Below are 22,039 nucleotides of genomic sequence, written 5' to 3' on the forward strand. Positions count from 1 at the left end.
TTCATTTTGACCACCAGTCAGCAGATCCTGACTTTAAATCCCGTCTCTAGCGCTGAATCTGTGTGTGACCTGGGGGCAAGTAATTGTTATGTGTGTCTCAGCGCACCCGGTTGTAAAATTGAGCACAAAGAAGATCCCAAAGGAAATACAATACACTGTGACATCTGTATTTGGGTTACCCTGAGTAAATAATTTCTTTGTAAAAAAAACATTTATCTGGTTGTAGAGATCTGAAGTATATTGCTGGCCTGTCTTTTCAATATTTTACACAGCTCTATTCCAACCCAACCAATAAGAGATTTTCAAATAAACCATGTTAGTACAGTAAAAATATAATATGAAACGCTCTAACAAAGACTGAGTATAATACAATCGTAGCCAGTTGGATGGCTCTATAAACTCAAGACTGTGCTTTGATCAGTGACTTTTATCAGCACCCAGTATTTTCAAGCAGTGATAAAAAAAGAGAAAAAAGATGCATGTATCTTTTTTGCTATACCAGAAGGCTCTCTATTTTGTACTTGAGATGTATGTATTAGTTAATTATACCGTATGTAGTGTCTGCTGCACAAGATGCACAGTTATCCTAGATGTCTTCCAAACAAGATGTTGCATCCCAATGGAAACAGAGCAGTAAAATACTGTATATTAAACAAATATGATGCCGAGAATCGGGCAGGATGAAGTGTACCAGTCTGCATTTACTCAGCACATTCAGAAGGGTTCTTATACTTTCAGTCCAAATGGATTTTTTTCCCTTCTTGTGGCTTGAGGCCTCCAGTCAAATGAGGATGTGTATAAAATATGACAGACCAGCTCTTTTCTGTGGTGTGATTACTTTGACTTCAAATGGCTTTTCTTATGAGGGACAAATCTGAATTAGCTGGGAATGAGCTGACGCTTGAACTGACAGAATAAATACCAAGAAGAATGGCCACATTTCCATTAATTTGGCACATTTTTTTCTTCAGTTACACAGAGGCTTTCAGTATGTAATCGAATTGTTGCCTTCTCCTCTATTAATACATATGCAAATCAGTTGTTCTTTGCAGCTGTGCTGTATTAATCATATGTGTGCCTCTGTCGGTTCACCCTTTAGGCTTATGTGTTTCCAATGGGTGGTGAAAGTGGGGGTGGGGTTAGAACTGAGAATATACAGGCGCTTAACCTACAAGAAAATTCACTCATGCAGACAGAGGTCTGCTAGCAAACAGCAGGCTGGGGTTAGGATTAACATCACGATAGGCCACTTATTCTAAATGCATGCTGATCAGGATGGAATTTTAAAGATGTTTTATCCAAGCAGAGTGTAGGACCAGATGTTTTTTTTTTTTTCCAGTAGGAATTATCTGATCCTCACCAGTTGAAATCAACCAAGCAACTGGATGACACTTTCTCTGGGAAACTGATGCTGAGAACGCTGGCGGTGAATGTGTGGTAGTCAAATCTACTGCCTCTCCGATAACATCTCGCACATGGGACAAGTTCTTCCTTTTCCTTGTTCTGTTTACAGTTTGAAAAGTGCCAACAAAATCCAGATAAATGATTCACGTCATGTTAGGTAACTAGCAAATTCATTCTCATTGGTTTTAGAACTCTGCTAAATACGATCTTACGACCAATAAGATTCTTTTACAGATTCTTTTGATGGAGAAATAGTTCCAGGAATAAGGTAAAGGTATCCTTTTATGGCTCCAAATTTATTTTTTTGTACAGCGTTATTTTCATAGAAGCTATTTGATCCAAACCAGGTTCAGTGTAACAAATTAAAAAAAAAACACACACACTGTAGGAGCACATTTGCCAATCTTTTATCAGTGATGAACAGAAGTAGTAACCATGGCCAAAATACACTCGTCCAGAGGAACTAGTCAAAGGGAAAGCTACTATAGTACTTTTTAGTAAACTTCAGATAGTAAAAATTTGCAAATTAGTGGAACCACTACAAAATTACATTATCATAGTTTATATAGAGTAAAAGATTTCACATTCTGGATTATGGAAAATATTTTTTTATTAATGACTTTTAACACCATGTAGAGACAAAAATTGCAGAATTTTTGAAATCTTTTTGATGATCACGTTCACAGCCTAATACACAGCGTCAGGGAAGAAAGACACTCAGTCAACACTATAGGTTGTGCTCAACAGAACATTAAAACCTCAAATTTGCAATTGCCTTGGACCTACAATCTGCCGCCTCCCAGCTTGACCCCTGTTCCAGTTCTTTGCGTTTTAGTTATCATCTCTGAGGTCCCATGTGACGGTCTTGGGAGGACATGACGAGCGCAAGGACTGGAATGCAGTCCACTCATGTGATTCTGAAACCATGAACTACAGTACAGCCCGTGGCTCAAAGCACATGTAGTCAACAGCTGCTTGATGTAAATGGCACACGGCACTCTGGGCTCATTTTAATGTGACTTATCTCCACAGGGAGCCAGGCAAGCACCAATGCAGGCTCTGTCAAGGCAGACCGGGGAGCACCCAGGACATGGCTACTTTTCTTCCCCAAACTTTTTAGACCACTTGGGGTGCGGTCTCAAATCCTTTCTCATTTTATGTTCCTAAAAGATCCCTTTTTTGGGAAAACGACATTCTACTGCTGTATGGGAAACGACAAAAAACAACAATAACAGCGGTACTGCAACAATACATCACCATTTCCCCCCTCCTGCTTGCTTTCACACTTTCCAAGTGCTCTGCTTCTTACCTGCAGCTGGAGTGGGCCTAGGCCTGGCGTTGCCGCGGCAGCAGCTGCCATAGTAGTTGGAATCAGCTGAAGAGGGTAAGGGTCACCTGAAACACAGAACAATAGAAGTGTCAGCACCTTTTATCCTCTCTCCACCTGCAAACCAAACTCTCCTATTCACTCCTTCCAAAGCCTTCTTTTGTGTGCCTTCCTGAGGCCTTAATGAAAGCGTCTATTGTGCAGCCCTTTTTACTAATACCCTCTTCACAAAGCTGACTGAAGGTGGATCGTGATAAAAAGGCACAGAGCAATTAAGGTGGAAACTTCATCTTATTTTACGTGCAGCACTGAGAGAAATTGTTACATGCTGATGAATCAGAGTATTATAAAAATTATCACTCCGGAGTTTCAGATAGGTTCCTCTTAATTAAAGCGTTTAAAGGAAATGTCAGAGTCTGCAATATGAGGAGACGTCTCATAAAAGTTTTTGTCTTTTTTTTTTTACAAGTTATCCAGACGTCCTATGTAGAAAGCATGAAAAAAGAGCTTTTATATATAAATTGTGGATGTCAGTTGTATAGAGGTTATTATTTTATGGACAAAAATGTTTGAAAACAAGGTGCACACCCTTAACATATTGTGACATTTGTGAAAAAAGCCATTCTTTTATGTGTGTTAATTCAATGGAATAATTGCACTTTTGGCTTGATGTGCATCTTTGCATTTGTTATGGACTCGGTACGGATGTATGCAGTACTTTACACCCCATTGTGTTAATGTGAGAAGATGAACAGGCTCCAATTCTGCTCTTTAAATGCAAAGTTTGCTATGCATATAGTATTTCAAAAACGGAATCGCATGTTATCAGCTGCCCTGGGTATGTGTTGACTACGCTTTAGATCAGGGGTAGCCATCCCTGGCACATCTTTTCCATTACAAGTCTAATCCTTAATTATCAAAATGATCTTCAGTATCTGAGTTAATTAAGCAGTTAAGGATCAATTCGGTAATCACTTTACTGGAAGGTTCAAAGTCCTGTAATGGCAAGGAATGGAACTGCCAGGGATGACCACCTCTAGACGTTCAGATGGCATTACAATCTGTATGTCTCCATCGCCGGTTTGATCGTTCCTAGCATAAGAACCCACTTAACTTTGCCTTGTGGTCAGGATAAAAGCAGCTCAAATAACTGAAACATAGTCCAGTAAATCGCAAATCTGTATGGGACTTGTTTTTGCAAGGGTATGTTGTACATGTGAATCAGGCACTAGGCAGGACATAACAGATGCTTTGTCTCAGTAAGTAATAAAACAGAAGGTCCTGTCAAGCTACTGTTGAACATGTTTTTCCCATATAACCCTCAACATAGGGCTTCTAGGTTGAAACGGGATTTGGAATATTTTCAAGGGTGCATGCTGGGAAGATTTTTTTGTCCTCAACAAACAAAATAAACAAATGTATTTATGATACTTAATGCCTCTCTTGTGGGTTGTTCTAACAAAAGAAGAAAAAAAGAAGCAGAATAGCTGAATTTGGCAAAAGTATTGAAGTCCGTATAAGGTGGTTTTCATGCAAGTTTAAAGTAAGTGACAGTGTTGTACTGGGACATCGAGTCAGGTAGCTGCAGATGCACAAGAAAACTCCATTAGATTAGAGAGTTAATGGATAAATATAGTGTAAATATAAGTAGATACTGTGTAAGTGGCTATAATTAAAGTATTTGTGAAACAATGTAGCTAATATGACAGAAAGTAAGAAAGTTTTTTTCTTCCTCATTTTATATTTAGGATTTTGGTTTTCTTTGGAATTGTGATGGCTAAAATTCTGAAAATGATTTATTTGAAGCAGAAATTCTGAAAACATCCGCCTTTTTTAATTGAAGTTCAACTTTGCTCTAACCCCCACCATCACATTTGTTTCTTATACTGGGCAGGAAGTTGAATCTGATTTGCTAACTTGGCCACCGGTCAGCAAGCAGATGGCTTCTATATGAGGCATTTAGTTATCAATCAATGGATAAAGGCTTGGAGAGAAAAATAATCACAGCACTGTGGAGGACACAGAGGAATCTGAGGTTAGTGAAGTAAAGGGCAATGTAGCGGCTGTTCTCTGTGTTTGCAATAGCTGTCACACTGCATGAGAGGCCAGAATGACTTTCAAAACTTCATTCTCCAGCTTTCGATCTTCCTTCCAGCAAGCTCCAGTGGGTTATGTGTAAGTGAAAGATGTAATCATTTCACTTCACTTTTGCAAGTCAGGGTTATCCCTTCCCAGATGTCATTTAAAAAAAAAAAACAACCCAAACATTGCATTTTAAAAAATCCCAAACTGAAAAATCTGATAACTCCAAAATGAACAGATAATATATATAATATAGTTGTTCTCTGATGTGTTACAAAGACTGTATGCTCGCACCTGGATTTCTATGCCCCCTATCAGTTTCAAAAGCAATTTTTGTAAAGAGTCAATAATACTCCAACTCGCCTACCACTTTCCAACAATCAAACGTGGTTATATCATATGCAAAGCAATTAGGAAGACTAAGACAGATTTCTAAAGTCCAAAGGAAATCCAGAATTTATATGAAAATTAACATTTTGTGCATTTCAATACCAAACAAAACCGCCAAATGCTACTGAGGTATGAACCCTTTTTTCTGACATTATTATAAATGAATCTGTCAATAACCAGATGGTTAAAACATGGAATAGGGCAATGTCTACTACAGAAAGTATCGAAGACAGAGTAGAACAGAATCTGATATGTAAACTAGTAATTGAATTTATCTCAGTGTACTTGTTTTGGAAACTGTGAAGTTCTGTGGGTAGAGCTGAGGCTGGGGACTTAGAGCATCTTGGATTTGGCTCTGGCCTCTGTTATACTGTTATACTGTGGAAACCTGGGGCAGGTCATTTTACCCCCCTGTGTCTTAACGTTATTTAGCTAAAACCTGGCAGCAGGCTTGTTCTCACTGTAAACAACACATTGCTTCACAGTTGGACAGTTATGGTCAGGCAACTTCCAAGGAAAGAAAAATCCAAAAGGTTTTTTTTTTAATTATCAAAAATAAATCTAAATAAAACAGAGGATTTATAAAACGGTTGGAAACAATTGCCTTACACGTTGTACAATTGCACAAAAGTGTACCTTTAAACAAAGATGACAATAAGAATTCTAAAAAATGTCCCTCTTCGATCTCAAACATATTAAATGTGCAGTAATTGAAGCTCTGCATTTCAGCCGTTCAAATAACACTTTAACTTTATGACACCCTTATCTTGAAGCAGATTTTTGAGAAGCTTTTGTTCTTACTTATCACCATGCTGGCCTGTTTAGCCTGCACCAGTTCTGTGCAGTTTGTTTAGATTTAATGCCCTTCACTCTCCGTTTGGGTTATCAGACAAAATCCTTCACCCAGCATGGCAGCTTTGAAGACTGATTCAAAGAGCGTGTTACGACAAACTGCAGTTTTCTGCTGTTCTAAAAGAAAAAGTGCATAGCTCGGGATACATATCTGTGACTTCAGGATCACCTTTTGACTGCTTTTGCCTGTGTCTAATGTGTGATGTCTTTGGTCCCCTTCCTCTGAGGAACACTCCAGAGTGCAGAGACCAATGCCCACCGGCAGGGGCTAGCCTCCGCTGCCGGATCACATGGACCGAGGAAGCCACAGGACCACAGCAAGCACTTTACAGTGATTTCTGCTGTTACGCGAGTTTCCAAAACAGGAATTGGCTCATATACAATTGGGAAATAGGGGAAAGACGTCTATATAACGGGAAACTCACGTTGGCTTATGCTCGATTTCATCCCTGACATGTTTACGTTTTGTACAACTAAACGCGGCGGAGGAATACTCATGATGCTCAGCTGTCCCACGTGCTTCGTTTTATTTGCTCCGTGCTATTTTCACTAAATCTTCTGCATAGCCGTAAATATGAGTGGACAAGGTGACAAGAATGTGTCTAAGAAGCGTGCTGGTGATAAACGTTCAGGTGGTGAACTTCACTTTTTTTCAAGGTAAAGCCGTACATTTACTATAGTATTTCTTTATTTATAATGGATTTAAAATGTATTTAAACTGTGCTAACATTTCTATCAGGGTAATTATTAATTAATAAATTTGGCACAGCTTTGGTTAGGCATTTGGTTAGCTATTGAGTGGTCTGCCCCTAACCCTATTTTTCCCATTAGCCCTGTTATTTTTTATTGTGAGATTTTGCATGAGGTTTTACACGAACGCATCTACCGCGTGATTGACGCCTATACTCACTGCATCCGGGTTTGTAGTTGAAGCCTGGAGGCAGCAGGAAGCCTTGCTGGGCAGCTGCTGCTGCCAGAGTCCTCTGGTCTGGAGGAAACACAGGAATCATCAATGGAGGCAGCTGACCCTGAACCTGCTGAAAACGAGAGGAAGGAATAAGCCATCAAAACGTGCCCTCTAGGTGCTTCTCCTGCCAATAAAGACCTTTACTACCCAAGCTACTGCAGCACTGAAAAATGCCTTATCTCATTATACCTCTGCGTCTCTCTTTCTACCCATTCTGACATGGACAATACGTTTTCAACACCAGGTATAAACATCTGCGCTTCCACAGTTTGGTCTGTGTCCTGTGTTTAAAGTGCGACGCCGTGGTCCTCCTTGCAGGAAGGAATGTCACCCCTGCCGTACCCAGTAATCTAGTGCTATTCAGAGGCTGAGAACAAAATGAATAAGCCTCCATCTTACAGGCACGTAACAAAGCATTTAAAAAATAATTTCCCTTGAAGCCCTTGAGGTATGCCTGCACCTGAGTGCACAATTGTATCAGCAGCAATGAAAACATTATTGGTATACCATGGAAGAATAGAGGCAATGACTAAACATTCACACACATTGAAATACAACGTTCAGATCAGCCAAAGGCATCATAATGACAACATGCAGTCATTTAACTGTAAGGGACTTGTCCAATTAAATGAATTCAAATTTAATGAGGAGGTCAATGGTACTTTGGCTAAATAGGATTGTCCTCTATATTAATGAGACAAAGACAGAATCACGTGGAATCCTCCAAATTCTCAGGAACAGCTGTGTGGTATTTTTATAGAGTGTTCAAGTCGGCAGGAAGCCATGCAACTTCTGAAGGTTTCCAAGATTTAAAAAAAAGTGACTTTGGCATGATAGGAGATTCAAAAACAGGCACAGAGAACCAAAAGACAGATGGTTCCACAGAGGACTTCTCTGCCAAAAAAAAGTCCAGAAGTGATGTTATTGAAAATGACTGTAAATTTCTAGGATGAATTCAGCATTCCCGTCTGCGTTGCAAGTGCTAAGACTGCCTTGAGGGCTAACAAAGCACAAAAACCCTAACCTGTCAATAATGAAGGAGATTACTGCATATCGCAAGTCCACGCTTGATCCCAGCTGCCTCCTCACCAGGGAGTGTGGCACGCTACTGAAACATCTCACTGAAGAATTTGCTAACAGACCCAAAAGGAAAATGCGCTGTCACACAAAATGACGGGCTGTCTCTGTTTTTTCTATGTCGCTTCCTTCCTTTTTATTTGCGACAACACAGTCTTGTCGCACTTCGCCACATCGGAATCTTAAACAGTTAAAGCAAAAGCAATGCAGGCGTGTGCCCTCTAGCTTGCATGAGAAGGGGAAGGAGTCAGAAAGGAGCACTGCATCTGTGCTGAGAAGCGCAGTAATGGCTGAACAAGTATATTTGTCAGGAAAGACATCAAGTGAAAGGACTACAACTGCTCACAATGTGGTTATGTCTAGTGACAGAGCGAATAAATGTCCTCTGACACTGACTCCAGCAAACCAAGTCTTTTCTTTCTTCAGCATTTGATACTTTCGCAGCACAACTGCTGATATGTATCCTGAAAAGTTTGACAAAGAAGTTACTTATGTGTAAAATAATGTTTGCACTACTTTGATTTGGATTGCCGATTACCTATATGGTAAGATAGGTCAGTTTTATCCTGATTTGTGTACCTACTCCATTGGTCTGTAAAGTTTCCGAACACTTAAATTGCTCTTATATGAGTAACTATGACAGAGAACGGAAATGAAGCATTGGGATATAATTCTAGTACCTTTAAGGGTATAAATTAAAACATAGTACAGTATATTAAATTGAATTCACTTTAAAAAGAATAAAAAGGTATGAATCCGTACTGTAAGCCACTATGTTCATAAAAAATGTTTTGATAAATATAACAGATCCAGGAGACTTATTACAAAACTATTTTTTTCAGGTATTTACTTTTAAACAGTATCGCTTTTATCTACTGGCAATGCATTTCTTAAGACATGTTTGTCATCTATGGTAATTACTCCTCTGTAAAACTTACTGTCTGCTCCTGTGCCCAGTAACCTAAACACTGTAATCACACAATCACTGCACAGGGAATAGTTTGATTCAACATTTTGTTTTCAACCGCAGAATAATTACTAAACAATTTTGGTTAACCATAAATACCACGTTCCCTACAAAGCGATCACAAGGTATGCCTGTTTTATTGTTTCGCTTAAAAAGGCACCCTGCGGTGACTTATCAGAGACAAGTCATTTTTTCGTCTTGCTTTCAGGCTTAATTGGACATATGCTGTACTGTAGGTAGCTGTATCTATTTATTGGTTGACATGTTTGTTGTAACCTCACTGTGTGCACATTCTTTGTACAATAAACAAGTATGCTGCTCAGGAATGGCTGAAAACAAGCTCAAGATACTACTTTTAGTCACAACCTGGATGTTTTGTTGCTTGAAAATCAATACTCTAAAAAATTCTATCCTTTTTCAAAAATTCAATTTTTAATTCAAGAAACATAACACGCAGAACAACATTTAAGCTATACAATTACTGCCTGAGTCATTCTTCAAGACACAACCTTCTGGTGCATAATTACCCACTATCAGGGATTGCAGCTAAGTCCTACACACTGCAAATGGGTATTTGATGAAAATTAGGGGCACCAGACCATAACACTGTCCCCGTTCACTATCTGTGTGTTTGCAGGGTGGGGAAATACCCACCTCCATTGCGGGGTACTCTTTGAGTCGGCGCCAACATGGAATGGTCTTTAGTCGAGGCGTTCAGATTCAGCAAAGGTATAGTAATATAATAAGAAAAAGCCACCAATTAGGGGTGGAGTGCATCGAGTCCCCGGGACCTATTTGCAAGGTGACACTTAAGCAGTTTGTTAAAAAAAAAGAGTTCTATCCTCACAGCACATAATTCAAACTTGCCCAGCTGGCTTATCCCGAGTCTCTAATTTAGATGTAATACAAAGGGGGTTTATACAATTGCAGCCGTCCACATCCAGCCAAGCCGCCTAAACTAAAATATAATGGGCCAGCTAAGCCTTTAATAGTTTAGTGAGAACCCTGGAACAGCTGCTCACCGCACATGACCTGTGCCATTGCCGACAATGCCTATTACCCACGAAAGGAAGCTTTAGGAGACATTTCCCCTGCCCTTCCATTGGACGGCACTAGTCCAGAAGCTTTTTCCGGAAACGGAGGGATTTTTTTTCCACCCCCCCTCCCTCCCTTCAATCATCCCATCACTGATCATCCTTCACATTTAGCCTTTGCCCCTGAATACTCTGGACAATAGCATTGGGTCCATCTGTGCTCTCCATTAAACCCCACTAATCCCACTAAGAACAGCTGGACACCCGGATTCCACACACTCAAACTATTTTCTGTGGAAGGATTTTTTCCCCCCCTGGTTACAATTACGCTGAGCCTGCCTTCTTGTACCACCTTGTGTGCAAAAGTCTTGACTCGCAGGTCCCCTCAGGATTAACCAGTTAAGGAGAGAATGCCATGACATCATGGTCTAAGACGTGGTATGGATTGCTCAACAGTGAGATTAAAAGGAACCCCAGGAAAGGTATGGACTTATTAGTATGACACTAATGTGCTCTTCATATCCATTGACAATGACTTCTTATAAATCAGCAAAGGGGATTTTTATAAAGGAGTCTGTGATGCCTTTAAAACCAATTGAGAAAAAAATGCTCTTCAAAGCAAAACTCAAATTTCTCAACAGAACTGAGGATTTGGGGCTTTAAGACAGTAGTACCAAATGTTTTCTGGACAGATTAGATTTTGGGGGAATACTTTAGGGAATGTAAACCACAGTTTATATATTCTTAACAAACAGGCTATTAGCAATGACCTATACGATAATAAATTATTATACAATACAAGAGGATAATCCACTGTTAATATGTAATAAATCATTTCTGATCTATTAAGAATTTTATGTTACAGATTATTATGAATTTTAAAAAATAAACTTTCGAACCTCAATCCAAAGTGTTACTGTTTTTTGAACAGTAACTATTCAATAAAGCAAAATCTTAGAACATTTGAGCTCGTCTGAGTTCACATTAATTACGTATGTCTCTGTGATGCAGACACCTGGCAAGTCGGACCTGCGCTGAGATCTGCAGAACTTGTTTCACAGACTTCCTCATTAACAACGAGACTGAAGCCACTTTCAAACACTTCCAGTTTGGATGCAAATCAAACGAGAGACTCGGGGACTCTGTTGTCATTGCCAAATGACTACGACACTCGGTTCTACCTTTAATGGAGGTGATATTACAAAATATCAATCGTTTTTCTTAAAGGTGAGACCAATAAAGTATCTAAATAAAATATTGTAATAGCATATTTTGATAAAAACTAGATGTTAATCAAAAGAGAATTGTAATACAGAGAGTGACGTATATTTTTGTACTAAGAACAAAGCAGCTGAACTCAAATACTTTGGTTTCAGATCTAACTTAAAGAAAACACAGCAAAAATAATCTATTCATCTCACGCACAAACCTGTGTGTAAAGACAGTTTTCATGTGTCTTAAAATCCGTTCCTTAGAAACAAGAAAAAGTAAACTTGAATTGAAGCAAAAACAAGCGGAATTAAACTTTTTTAATGACTTTCATTAGGCAAAAAAATGTTTTAAAAAATAAAAAAGTAAAAACTTGGCAGCCAACTGGCTCTGCACTGAAAGCCAGGCTGCACAGCTTGAACTTAAAGCTTTTTTAACATAATGAAGATGTGCTGATAATTAACATATGTAGTGTGAACAGGTTTGCTGGCACACGCAAGTGAAAAACTCCAAGGTAAAGTTATTATTAGGGAGTAATTAGCTCTGTGAAGTAAATGAGTGAAACAATAGCTGCCAGCATGGACAATATGGCTAACATCTGACTGCGTGGAAAATAACATTGTAAAGTATGGGTCTCAGAGCTAAAATCTGTTAATAACCATATGTTCAAGCAATTAATGCAGAGCCTCCGTGACCTATTGTTGAAGGGGGGACAATACAGTGATATAACTAATAATTAATTTTGAGGTAGTACGCACACAGAGCACTCCTTAACAAACATAATTCTCAAGTCAGAAATATTCCATTAACTTTAACAGAATGGCTCCTATTGTTGTGTGGCTGACAACCTAGATACCACAATGGACGGCACAAAACAGTCAGATAAAGCACTTGGCCTTGGAATAGCAGGCTAACCGATCTCCAGTTCGGGCGACACACTGGTTTTGGTGGGAATTTTTTAATTTACCCCTTGGAGGTTTTGTGAACAAAAGAGAACTCACAAATGTATTATGTGAAACCCCCCGCTATTCATTAAACTTCTTTCACTTCATTAAATCTCTGTTAAAAATTAAGCACAGTAAAATCACTTCGCTAACTGTAAACTCATTGACTTCACGAAAATGAACTGACAGCGTTTGAGAAAAAGCAAAACATTGTAGTGATGGAAAAAATCTTCTCTTTCATTCGATCACTTTCATTAGACAAAGATCTGATGTGCATGTTTTCATTCTGCGTCAAATTAAATAGCCAACAACAATGCCTCTATGATGGTTTGAAATCATATTGTTCCTGGAGTAGCCCTGCTTCCTTTTTAATATTTTTAAGTTATTGTTTCACACTATTGGCATGTACAGTATCATATTTGCCCTTGAGAAAAATGTCAGTTGTTTTTCATTGTCAACACCACTGTCATTGCTAAATGTGTGATGGAAATTCAATCCTCAAAACCAGGCTGGGAAGTCATCAGGCATACTGATGTTACGTTAATTATCCTGATGATTTTTTAGGCTCATCCTTACAGACGATCCTGTTTCTAACTAATAATACATTAACAGTGCAAGGTCAAAGGTTCCCACCATGTGCTGTGGCAGGTGTTATACCAGTGAAAGTATCCACATGGACCTCTGAAAGCCCACAATGAGTCAGGTTAACACTGTACCGTACTGAGCTCTGACAGCAGGGACATTAAATGAGAAGCTCAAAAGATTTAACATCTGTATACAATTTTTTTTTTTCATTTTCAAGTAGCAAAAGCACAATACATAACAAACAAATTACCTTTCCTAAAGGTACTAAACTTAAAAGACACTACATATGTTTTTTCGTTTCTGGTTTTAACATATATAAGAGATTATACAGATTTACACGTGCACTGAGCTAGCCATCATTAGTCTAATCTTCATTCCTGGAGTTACATTTCAGCTTGTGTTTGCCAGCTGAACTTAGAAGGCCCCCTCATTTCAATTTGATAATTAGACAATGTTTTAATCTGCACATTTCCAAAAAAACATTGAAGATCAATGTTATCTTTCTTGCTGGAACCAATGGACTGTAAACCTTCTATACCTTACAGTAAGCATTCTTTAAACCCCACAGCCATTCTGTCCTTCTGACCTGATGGTAATTAATCTTCACTAAGAAGCACTGCATGGTATTATTCAATGAAGTTTGTTTCATTATGATTGGAAAGACTGCAGTGGGAGCTGGGCTGCGTTGTGTGAAACCCACTTTCCAACACTCTCTTTTATCGTTTGCAAAAACAGGTGAAATGTCAACCAGAGTAGTCTGCAAGAAATATTTTGATTCAGAAAATAAAATGTAATTGCTTAGAAAATGGTAGAATAGTGAAACTGTGTGTTTTCCTGAAGGAAGATCTTAAAGTTATAAGCATAGTTATATGAAAAATATACAGGCAGCTGAAAACACTCCATAAATAAAAGATGTTGTACTATTTAAAATTGTTCTTTTCTGAACTCTCATTTCCACATTGGCAAAATGTTATATCTAGGTCTAAAGTGACAGTGGGATTAGACCGCTTTTAAGTTGCTTTTGCTAGCCAGAAACTGCACGCCCAACAACATTTCTGACATAGAATGAATGCATAAGCAAACAAAAAAGTGGGCAAAGCGAAATTCACACTGAAGACACGCAACTTCTGAGGCCAAAGAGCGAGTCTTGTGTATATTAAACATTAACTTCAGAGCTCACAAAGAAAAAAAAATGTTTAAATAAGCATATTTGGTCATACTCACTGAAGTACAGAAGCATGGTAGTTTGGTTTTGTCTCAGGGAACAAAGACATTTTCCCTTTTATTCACACAACAGGCTCCAATTTCCCCTACTTAATCATGTTAAGGCCTATAGGTAGTCCATAAAAACATCTGAAGGCAGAACAAAAGCTTGGGTGATATAACCTTTTCTTTCTTCTTTTTTTTAGCATTTTCCAATCTTTTACGTAAACAGCTTTTTCGTGCGGCAAAGGCACCTTTCACTGATTAGCTCATAATCAAATCAAGTGGCGAGTTAGCAACATGCTGACTCCTTTATATTAGCCATCAATTAGGTGGCAGCGCTGCTTGTGCGTCAGTAGCTACACTGTAGGTGGGCATAGCTTTGTGCCCATCTGCTATAGCCTGTGCTAGCTGTCCTTCCTCAAATAGCTTCCATTAAATGGAAACATAGGGTAGGCCTGAGCGAAGGCTTCCCTGTGTTGTTAAGCAAGAGGCCATTATGTAAGAGAGCTGTTGGTTCTTTCATCCTTCGGCAAGAAAAAAGGTATATCAAGAAGTTAAACCAAGAGTAACACATTTGACTAAGATGGATTGAGTTGTCACATCAGGAGGTGGGGTGCTATTTGTGTGGAATTTATATGTTCTTCTTGTATTCGTGTGGGTTTTTTCTGGGTTCTCGAGCTCTTTCTCCCACAGTGTGTGTGTGCCCTGAAATGGGCTGGCATTCCATCCAGGCTGTACTCCATCTTGTGCCTGTTGCTTGCTAGGATAGGTCTTGGCATGACTCTGTATTAGATACAGCAGTAAGAAGTTAGATGGATGCAGTAAGAATTCCACAGCTATTGTAGCTTTTTAAGGAATTCTACCACATGCTGGTACAATCTGGTCGCTTGATGTCTATACCTTTTAAAACTATTTTTATTTTAAAATATTTGGTACAGATATTACAAATCACCAGACATGGGCTGTACTGTAAACACATTGCAATTAAACAGTAACATAACAGATTATGACATGAATAAATAGCACTTCCTTACTAATGTATCAAATTTACATTTAAACACCTTATTTAGCTTGGGAGAGAAACGTTACAGAGATTACCCAGGCCACACAGGACTCGAGAACCATATATGGAATGAGACAAAAAATGATATAGAATTATAAAAACTAATCTGCTGTATGTGTCTGGTGTGCAATCCTGAAAAGTTGTAGCGTCTACTGGAAAATTAATTTGTAATCATGAAGCCTCCAAATGAAGTTACTACACAGGTCTACACATGTTAGTTTCCCCTAGGACCATATAACCCTACACACCATCAAGCTCCCACTTTAATTGAGATAATGTATCAGACTGGCCTGACCAATTTAAATATTTGTTTTGTTTGGGTTAATATTATGCTAATATTATTGGCTTAAATGTTTTTGCTTTATGAATCAAATGAACCCCTTACCCATCCAGCTCTTGTCATGTCTTTCACTCCTTTTATTAAAAGAAAAACAGTTTTATTCCTGATCAATTAACTGATATGACAGGATGGCTGCAGGAACAAACAGGCACAATGCAATGGATCCCGATTTCCGAAAAACCAAAAGAGACGTTTTTTTTTTCTGTTAAAAAAAGTATCCAGCGCTGTTTAAAACTTAACTCCTGCAAGATACGTTTATCTAGCTGGAATGTTAGAAAGCAGAAGCATCAAAGAGAAGATAGTAGTTCAGGTGGGTAGCTGTGTCAGCATGCGTAGACTGCAAAGGAACAAGTAATAGGTTTATTCCATGCTGAAAAAAAGAAGAAAGAGAACACAACGTTTCTTTGTGACACCTGAAGAAGGCTCCACGGCGGAAACGTTGTGTTCTCTTTCTTCTTTTTTTCAGCGTGGAATAAACCTATTACTTGTTCAAAGAGAAGATGACACATTATAAATATAAAGTCAAGTTAGGAACCACAGACAGCTGTTCTGACATTATTGGCTTTGACGTTATACAGTATATGCATATGAAATTGAATGTCGGTGTAGATGGATTTGCTTTTAGTGCTGTAAAACCTTCACAGGTACGTACATAACTAAGTAATATTCATATTCACATAATTCATAGTGTGTTAATTCTAAAACACCACAACCCTGAAAAGTGTATCTTTCATTACACATATTGCACCCATCCACAATACAATATATCTATGAATATCTTTTAATGGTAACACTACTGTATATAAGATAAAAATGGTATTTTAGGAGACAATTGTAAGCAATGAGAAGTTCTTTGTAAATTATATATTACCACTGGATAAATGAAGGACAACCCCTTTGTAAAGCCTAACCAGATATTAGCTATCTTTTGTCTCTCATAATTGGAAATGATTTCCAGTTACAATAATACATTTCCAACATATTTCACAAATACGACATGCATTTGCCATGTATTTATCAGCATTAATTAAGCTGTAAAAAAGCAGTAATACATGTCTTACGGGTGACACTGAAAATGAAGTTATCCCTCAAGTTTTATTGGTGTTCATAAAATGAAAATAAAAATGCGTGGCTTTAAAAAGTGTGTACAATGCTTACTTTCTGGCTGACAAAAGTTATTGTTCATGGTCTATTAAAAGGTTTACCTACATCTAACTAAAATGAAAGCAATTTCATATCTAGAATATGAAACAAGCAATGCCTACCCCTTATTACAGGGTGTCCTGTACAAAAATGATATTGGGGAAAGGAGCCGCATTCTCCCCAATGGGGACAGTGCATCATAGGAATAAGGGAGACTCATCTTCAGAATGATTATTTGACAAAGGAATTTAGTAGCTTTGTAAATAATAGCTCATTAGCTATGGAAATGCATAATGGATTAATTGTAGATGATGTAGTTCTTTTTTCCTGAATGCAAAAGAGCTCTGCAGTTGTTCTCTTTTATGAAGACATCAAAAAGGCAAAAAATCTTAATATAATACATGGCTATGGTGAACAAGTAATCCTGAGGGACATGTTCTTATGAACAGGTTTAATTATCATAAATGTAAGGTCAGTGTTAACTTGTCATTGAGGAGCATTTCAATAAATGCCCTTTTGACATTTCCCAGTGAGTACAGTAGGTGAAAGGAGCAGACCTCAGCACCAGTAAATGTTCAAAGTACAGTTGATAGCTCACAGAGTAAAAGAGCTCACTTGCAAATTTCCAGCTGAAAGGCACTCAGTAGAAAAAATAAGCAAATAGCAAAGACCCTTTCCCAAGAGGAAGGTTAACGAACAAGATAGATGCTGAATTTAATTGATAAATAGATGTTTTTTTCTCCATTAATTACTCCAATAACACCTATTTGAAAAAACTACCAAATCATTAATGCCACGCAGCACACGACCTACAATTGCAACCAGTGTAGTTCTTAAAAGCTTATGGTAAAACAAGCCAGAGATCCTGACTTTTTGAATGAATAAGGCATTCTAAGAAGTAGCAATACTACTGTCTGATTTATTAATTGGGAAGTCTTGCTTTTTACTATCCTACCTCATACGAAGTTGGAAAGTACAGCTATAAAACAAATAATGAAGACAGATAAAGCTATTTCATTAGCCAATACACTCAAAATCTGCTTCAGCAGCTGTGACCATTTATATACAAGCCTACAGAAAGCAAATTGCTGTTAAATGCGTGAGTTAATAGTTTTGATTTGAGCAGATGAACCACGGTATGTTAAGTTAAAAACAAAATGCTTACAGTACATATTTGCAACAAAAAAAAAAACCCTAGCAAATACTGCAGTTATTTGTAGTAGCATATGGAGTCAGACCTTGGAATGTAAATCTCAGCCACACTTTAAAAACACCTCAGTTAAATGGCTCCAAGTGATGTAAAAACCCCTCAAGCCAGAAGACCGTCCCCACTGACTCAGGGAATTTGAACATTGCCAAGACCCCATGGGAACAACATCAACAAAGCGAGCTCATTATATACCCTATCCCCCCCCCACAAACACCAGGGCAACCTCATTCACTGATACGCATTAATCTGCTTAATCTGAGCCAAGTCACCACTGCAACATGTGCAATCAAAACCTAGAGTCAAACCACTGTTTCAGACTAACCTCTAGACACGCAGGCCTAACAGCCAACCCATACGAGCTTGAAACCTGTTATGCCAACAGGACAGCTTTGTGGCACAAGTGCTTTTGGGGACTAAGGGGAGTGATGTCTCCTTAATATGGTCATTATATGCAGTGAGCCCCATTACAATGGGCACTTAATATTAATCATTTCACATACATCTGTTTAATCTTGGATTTCAGACATTGACTACATAGACTATAGACAATCCTGCTGTATGTTTAATAGAACAAAGAATGACACAGAATAGTTTCACTGAAATATCCACCAGTAAAATAACTGAAGTTTTCACTTCAGCAATTTAAGCACATGAAACAGGCCACACAAAAACGAGACATTACAGAGCACAGATTTGTTCATTCGTGAATATGCGGTTTCACTTTTTCCTCTTGACTTCAAGCCACTAGGAGATGCTGCATATAATGTTGATTAAAATATGACTTCATGGTTTAATTGTGGTTATAGTAATAAAAGTGAAAGTGTTTTCTACACGTATACAGCCTGCAGTAGCCTTTTCTAATTTTATACTAGATCTCTCAGGGCCAGATCACCACCTTTTATTTTTCTCACCTGTTCTTGGATACTTATACATAACTGGTGTTATTTTCACCCACATAAAGTACATGATCTCAGCTCTGTAAATCTTTACAGGTTTACAGGTTCTTTTAGATCCTTTTTGTTTATGAAACTGTGATGCCGGAAACTGGTCAGAAATTTGCAGTGAATTCCTTTTCCCTGATCACTAAAACACTCGTGCTATTTCATACAACGAATCCAGTTTAATGGCCGATGTGAACTGCAGTTTCTCACTAAATTCTTTCCTTAAAAGACAATTTCAGCAGTCTCTTTGTAGATGTTCAAATAATTTTTGTAAACATATTTTTGGCTCGCATAACCCGTCTGTTTCTGTTATGACAGAATAATGCCCTGGAGTTATTAGCAATTCTGAGAAAATGACTCAGCACAGACACATCTGGACTACCGAATGACTGATTTTTCTGCCAGTGATAAAGAAGAAAGAAAAACCAGAGTGATTTGCATTTCTAACTCTCAAGCTGGAATTTCCAATATTTTCTTCAGCGTATCAAAGGGAAGTAGAACAGTTTGCTTTGCCCATGTGTTAGGAAGGAACTCGGAAGTAGAGGAGAAAAAAAAAGCACTTGTGAAACAAAAAGTTACTTCTAGCAGCTGTTAGAACTGGTTGTAATGCCAAACAGAACAAGTTGCTTTTTTATGTTCATAAGGTTTTGATTTTACTGATGTTTTTTGGCAAATGTTATTTTTTTAACCAATTATCCAATTCTCAAATAGAAAAGCCACCCAGCAGCAGTTTTTTGAAAACATGAGAAACAGGCCACAAGCCTTGCTGAAGCAATTTTCTAAGCTTAATTTTCTTAATTAATGTTTAATTAAACCCCAAACGAACACCTGCACAAAATTCTTGAATACATTGGTTTAAACTGCCTGAAAGAATGCAACTATGCTGTGGTAAAAGGCAATTATTCCACTAGCCAGCATGTAGGTCACTGCATTTTTTTCACCGTGGATAATTCTTTTAAATAATGGGCGAGAAAGTGCCAGTTCTTTGGGGTAAATATGTGATTATAGTTTATAAACATTATCTGCATCCCTTGAAAGCAGTAGTGAGGTTCCTGCCTAGTTTATTAGAGGGCTAGCAATCCTACATCCTGATATCCAGTGACGGCCATGGGGACAGAGGCATAAACTAAAAGTATAAGACAGTGTTTTCCAACCTCATCCGAAAAGTTTAAGCTAGAAATGTTCAAATAAATGTTTGGAGGAATTATTTTTTCTCTGTAGAACCAAGTTCAATCTTCCTGTAACGCCAGTGGATTGTCTTATTTATTTATTTGGCTTTTCTGAATAATTCTGCTGGTCTTTTCAGCTCAACAAACGAAAGAGACATCAGCTGTGAACCCACTGTGAGAAACAATTGTTCTGCCTCGTCACTGGCAAACTCAGTTGTTTGGGAAAAGGTTGGAAAGTCATGGGAAAAGGGTGCTTTGTCTCAGTGGACCATGCTGGAGTGAATCAAGAAGGGCGGTATTTACAAGTTTACAAAAACAGCTGCTCCTGACATGTGATTATTTTTTGTTTTCCTTTTTTGTCTTATAAAAATGTTCTTCGGCCTACAGGGTATTGATCTGTAATTTCAATTAGGACTTTTATTTTAGTTTTTATTTTCCTCGGTGAGCTTTTCTATCTCATATTCACATACACATGTACTGTACTGTATACACAAGCACACACACACAAAAACATCAAGTCGCAGAGCCCCTCTCTGAGAAATTCTGTTCTCAGCTCAATTAGAATACATTTAGAGGAGAAAGGCTTCTATCAAACAGACAAAAAAGGTGGCAGCAATCCAGTATACTGAAACTATCTAAGTCAACTGAATAGTCTTAGTGATTAGAGTTTCCTGCAATATCTGGGGCTTTGGCCAATGTCTGGCACATACACTACCCAGAATAATAGAAGTACTTTTCAAGGCAACTAAGTTTCACTGACTCTATTAGCCAAATAGGTTTCATCCACCCTAAAGCCATTATTCTAACATCTGTGCCTACAATGTTCTGTGTGGCTTACTATAGCCATGTTATGCTTGTGACATTGTTATCGGGCTCTAGAGAACAAAATGAAAACATCTTTGTTGAATATCAGCTCATCCCCAGTACTTTCAAATTTGATCTGACAGGAAACATGCATGAAAATGTAACTAAATATTAACAGAATCTGTAATACAAAGTATGAGCTCCAGTGGGAAAGTGCATCAAAACAGAAAACAAGAGACACTTCTTTACACAAACAGCTATGCTGTCAAAGCTAATACCCTGGTTTCTTTCAGGAAGCAGCTAAATGAGAGTTTCAGATCTCTTGGCTACTAAAAGTCCAAAAGGCTAGGTGCGCCAAATGCCCTTGTCTCATCCGTACGACCTTACTGTTCATTTAATGCAAACAATCCTCTCTGACCTGGATCTGTTGCTGAAGGAGGTTGATTTTGTGCTGCTGCTGCAGGAGCTGCTGCTGTTGTCTTGCAATCTGTGGGACACAAATACAAGGAAAGAGAAAACAGGATTTCCCCAGTTTAGGTTTCATTAACAAGACACCATGCCCACAATGTGCTAGTTGAAATACATAGACACTATCTGTTGTTTTAAAGGACAGACACTTGTATATAATTTAATAGTGAATCAAGTTCTAGATCCCTAAGTACTTGCAAGGATGCCACCCACAGACTTATGTCTTCACTCACTTTGTTATATATTACCAGATGGGATTATGCTCAGGTTTAGGTTGTAGCCAGGAATGAGACCTATAACCTTCTCTTTCAGAGTCAAATATGTTACCTGCTGAGTCATCAACACAAGATGTTATTTATATCTTCCCTAATCAGATCTGATAGTTGAAACAACAAACAATTTGCTGCAATATACAAGGCAATTCATTTGTGTGGATAAAGGAATTCAGTTTGGAAGAAACAAATTGTACATTGTACAGCTTTCAAAGCAAACATCAAGTTGACCAAAATATAATTTTAAAGTTAGAACCCCTACTATTTTTAAAGAAGCACGAGCACGGATTTTTAATGAAGGAGCTTACAAACTCAGGAAAAGGCATTTATGTATAAAAAAATAAAAACCTGCTTATTTCAAAGAATGCAATGATGCATTTCCTGCAATGATGTGTTAGAAATGTTTGCATCTTTATAGATCCCCTGCTCTGTATCTTATGTTAAAAATGATTTTTTTTTACTAATCCTATGCAAACATCCTTACAAAAGATTGAGTTTAAGGATTAAGGTCGCTAAAGGAGACACAGATACCAGACCCAAACTATTACAGCATGAGTTTTTTTTTTCAGAAATATTACCTGAGGC

The 22,039-nt window shown here is 38.1% G+C and overlaps 1 protein-coding gene across 7 annotated transcripts in view; it reads right to left on the reverse strand.

Annotated features, from left to right (window-relative positions):
• Positions 1–22,039, reverse strand: part of sox5 (SRY-box transcription factor 5) — a 330,663-nt gene that overhangs the window by 43,951 nt on the left and 264,673 nt on the right. For 6 of the 7 annotated variants that reach the window (XM_015352122.2, XM_015352121.2, XM_015352125.2 and 3 more), the window contains 3 exons: positions 21,133–21,201; positions 6,966–7,092; positions 2,714–2,799 (listed from right to left, as the gene is read on the reverse strand). In XM_015352122.2, the coding sequence (XP_015207608.1) occupies positions 2,714–2,799; positions 6,966–7,092; positions 21,133–21,201 (282 nt within the window). The remainder of the gene's footprint in view (positions 1–2,713; positions 2,800–6,965; positions 7,093–21,132; positions 21,202–22,039) is intronic. The other variant, XM_006633160.3, reaches the window with a different exon arrangement.

The sequence above is a fragment of the Lepisosteus oculatus genome, chromosome 7 (genome assembly GCF_040954835.1).
Source record: "Lepisosteus oculatus isolate fLepOcu1 chromosome 7, fLepOcu1.hap2, whole genome shotgun sequence".
Classification (NCBI taxonomy): domain Eukaryota; kingdom Metazoa; phylum Chordata; class Actinopteri; order Semionotiformes; family Lepisosteidae; genus Lepisosteus; species Lepisosteus oculatus.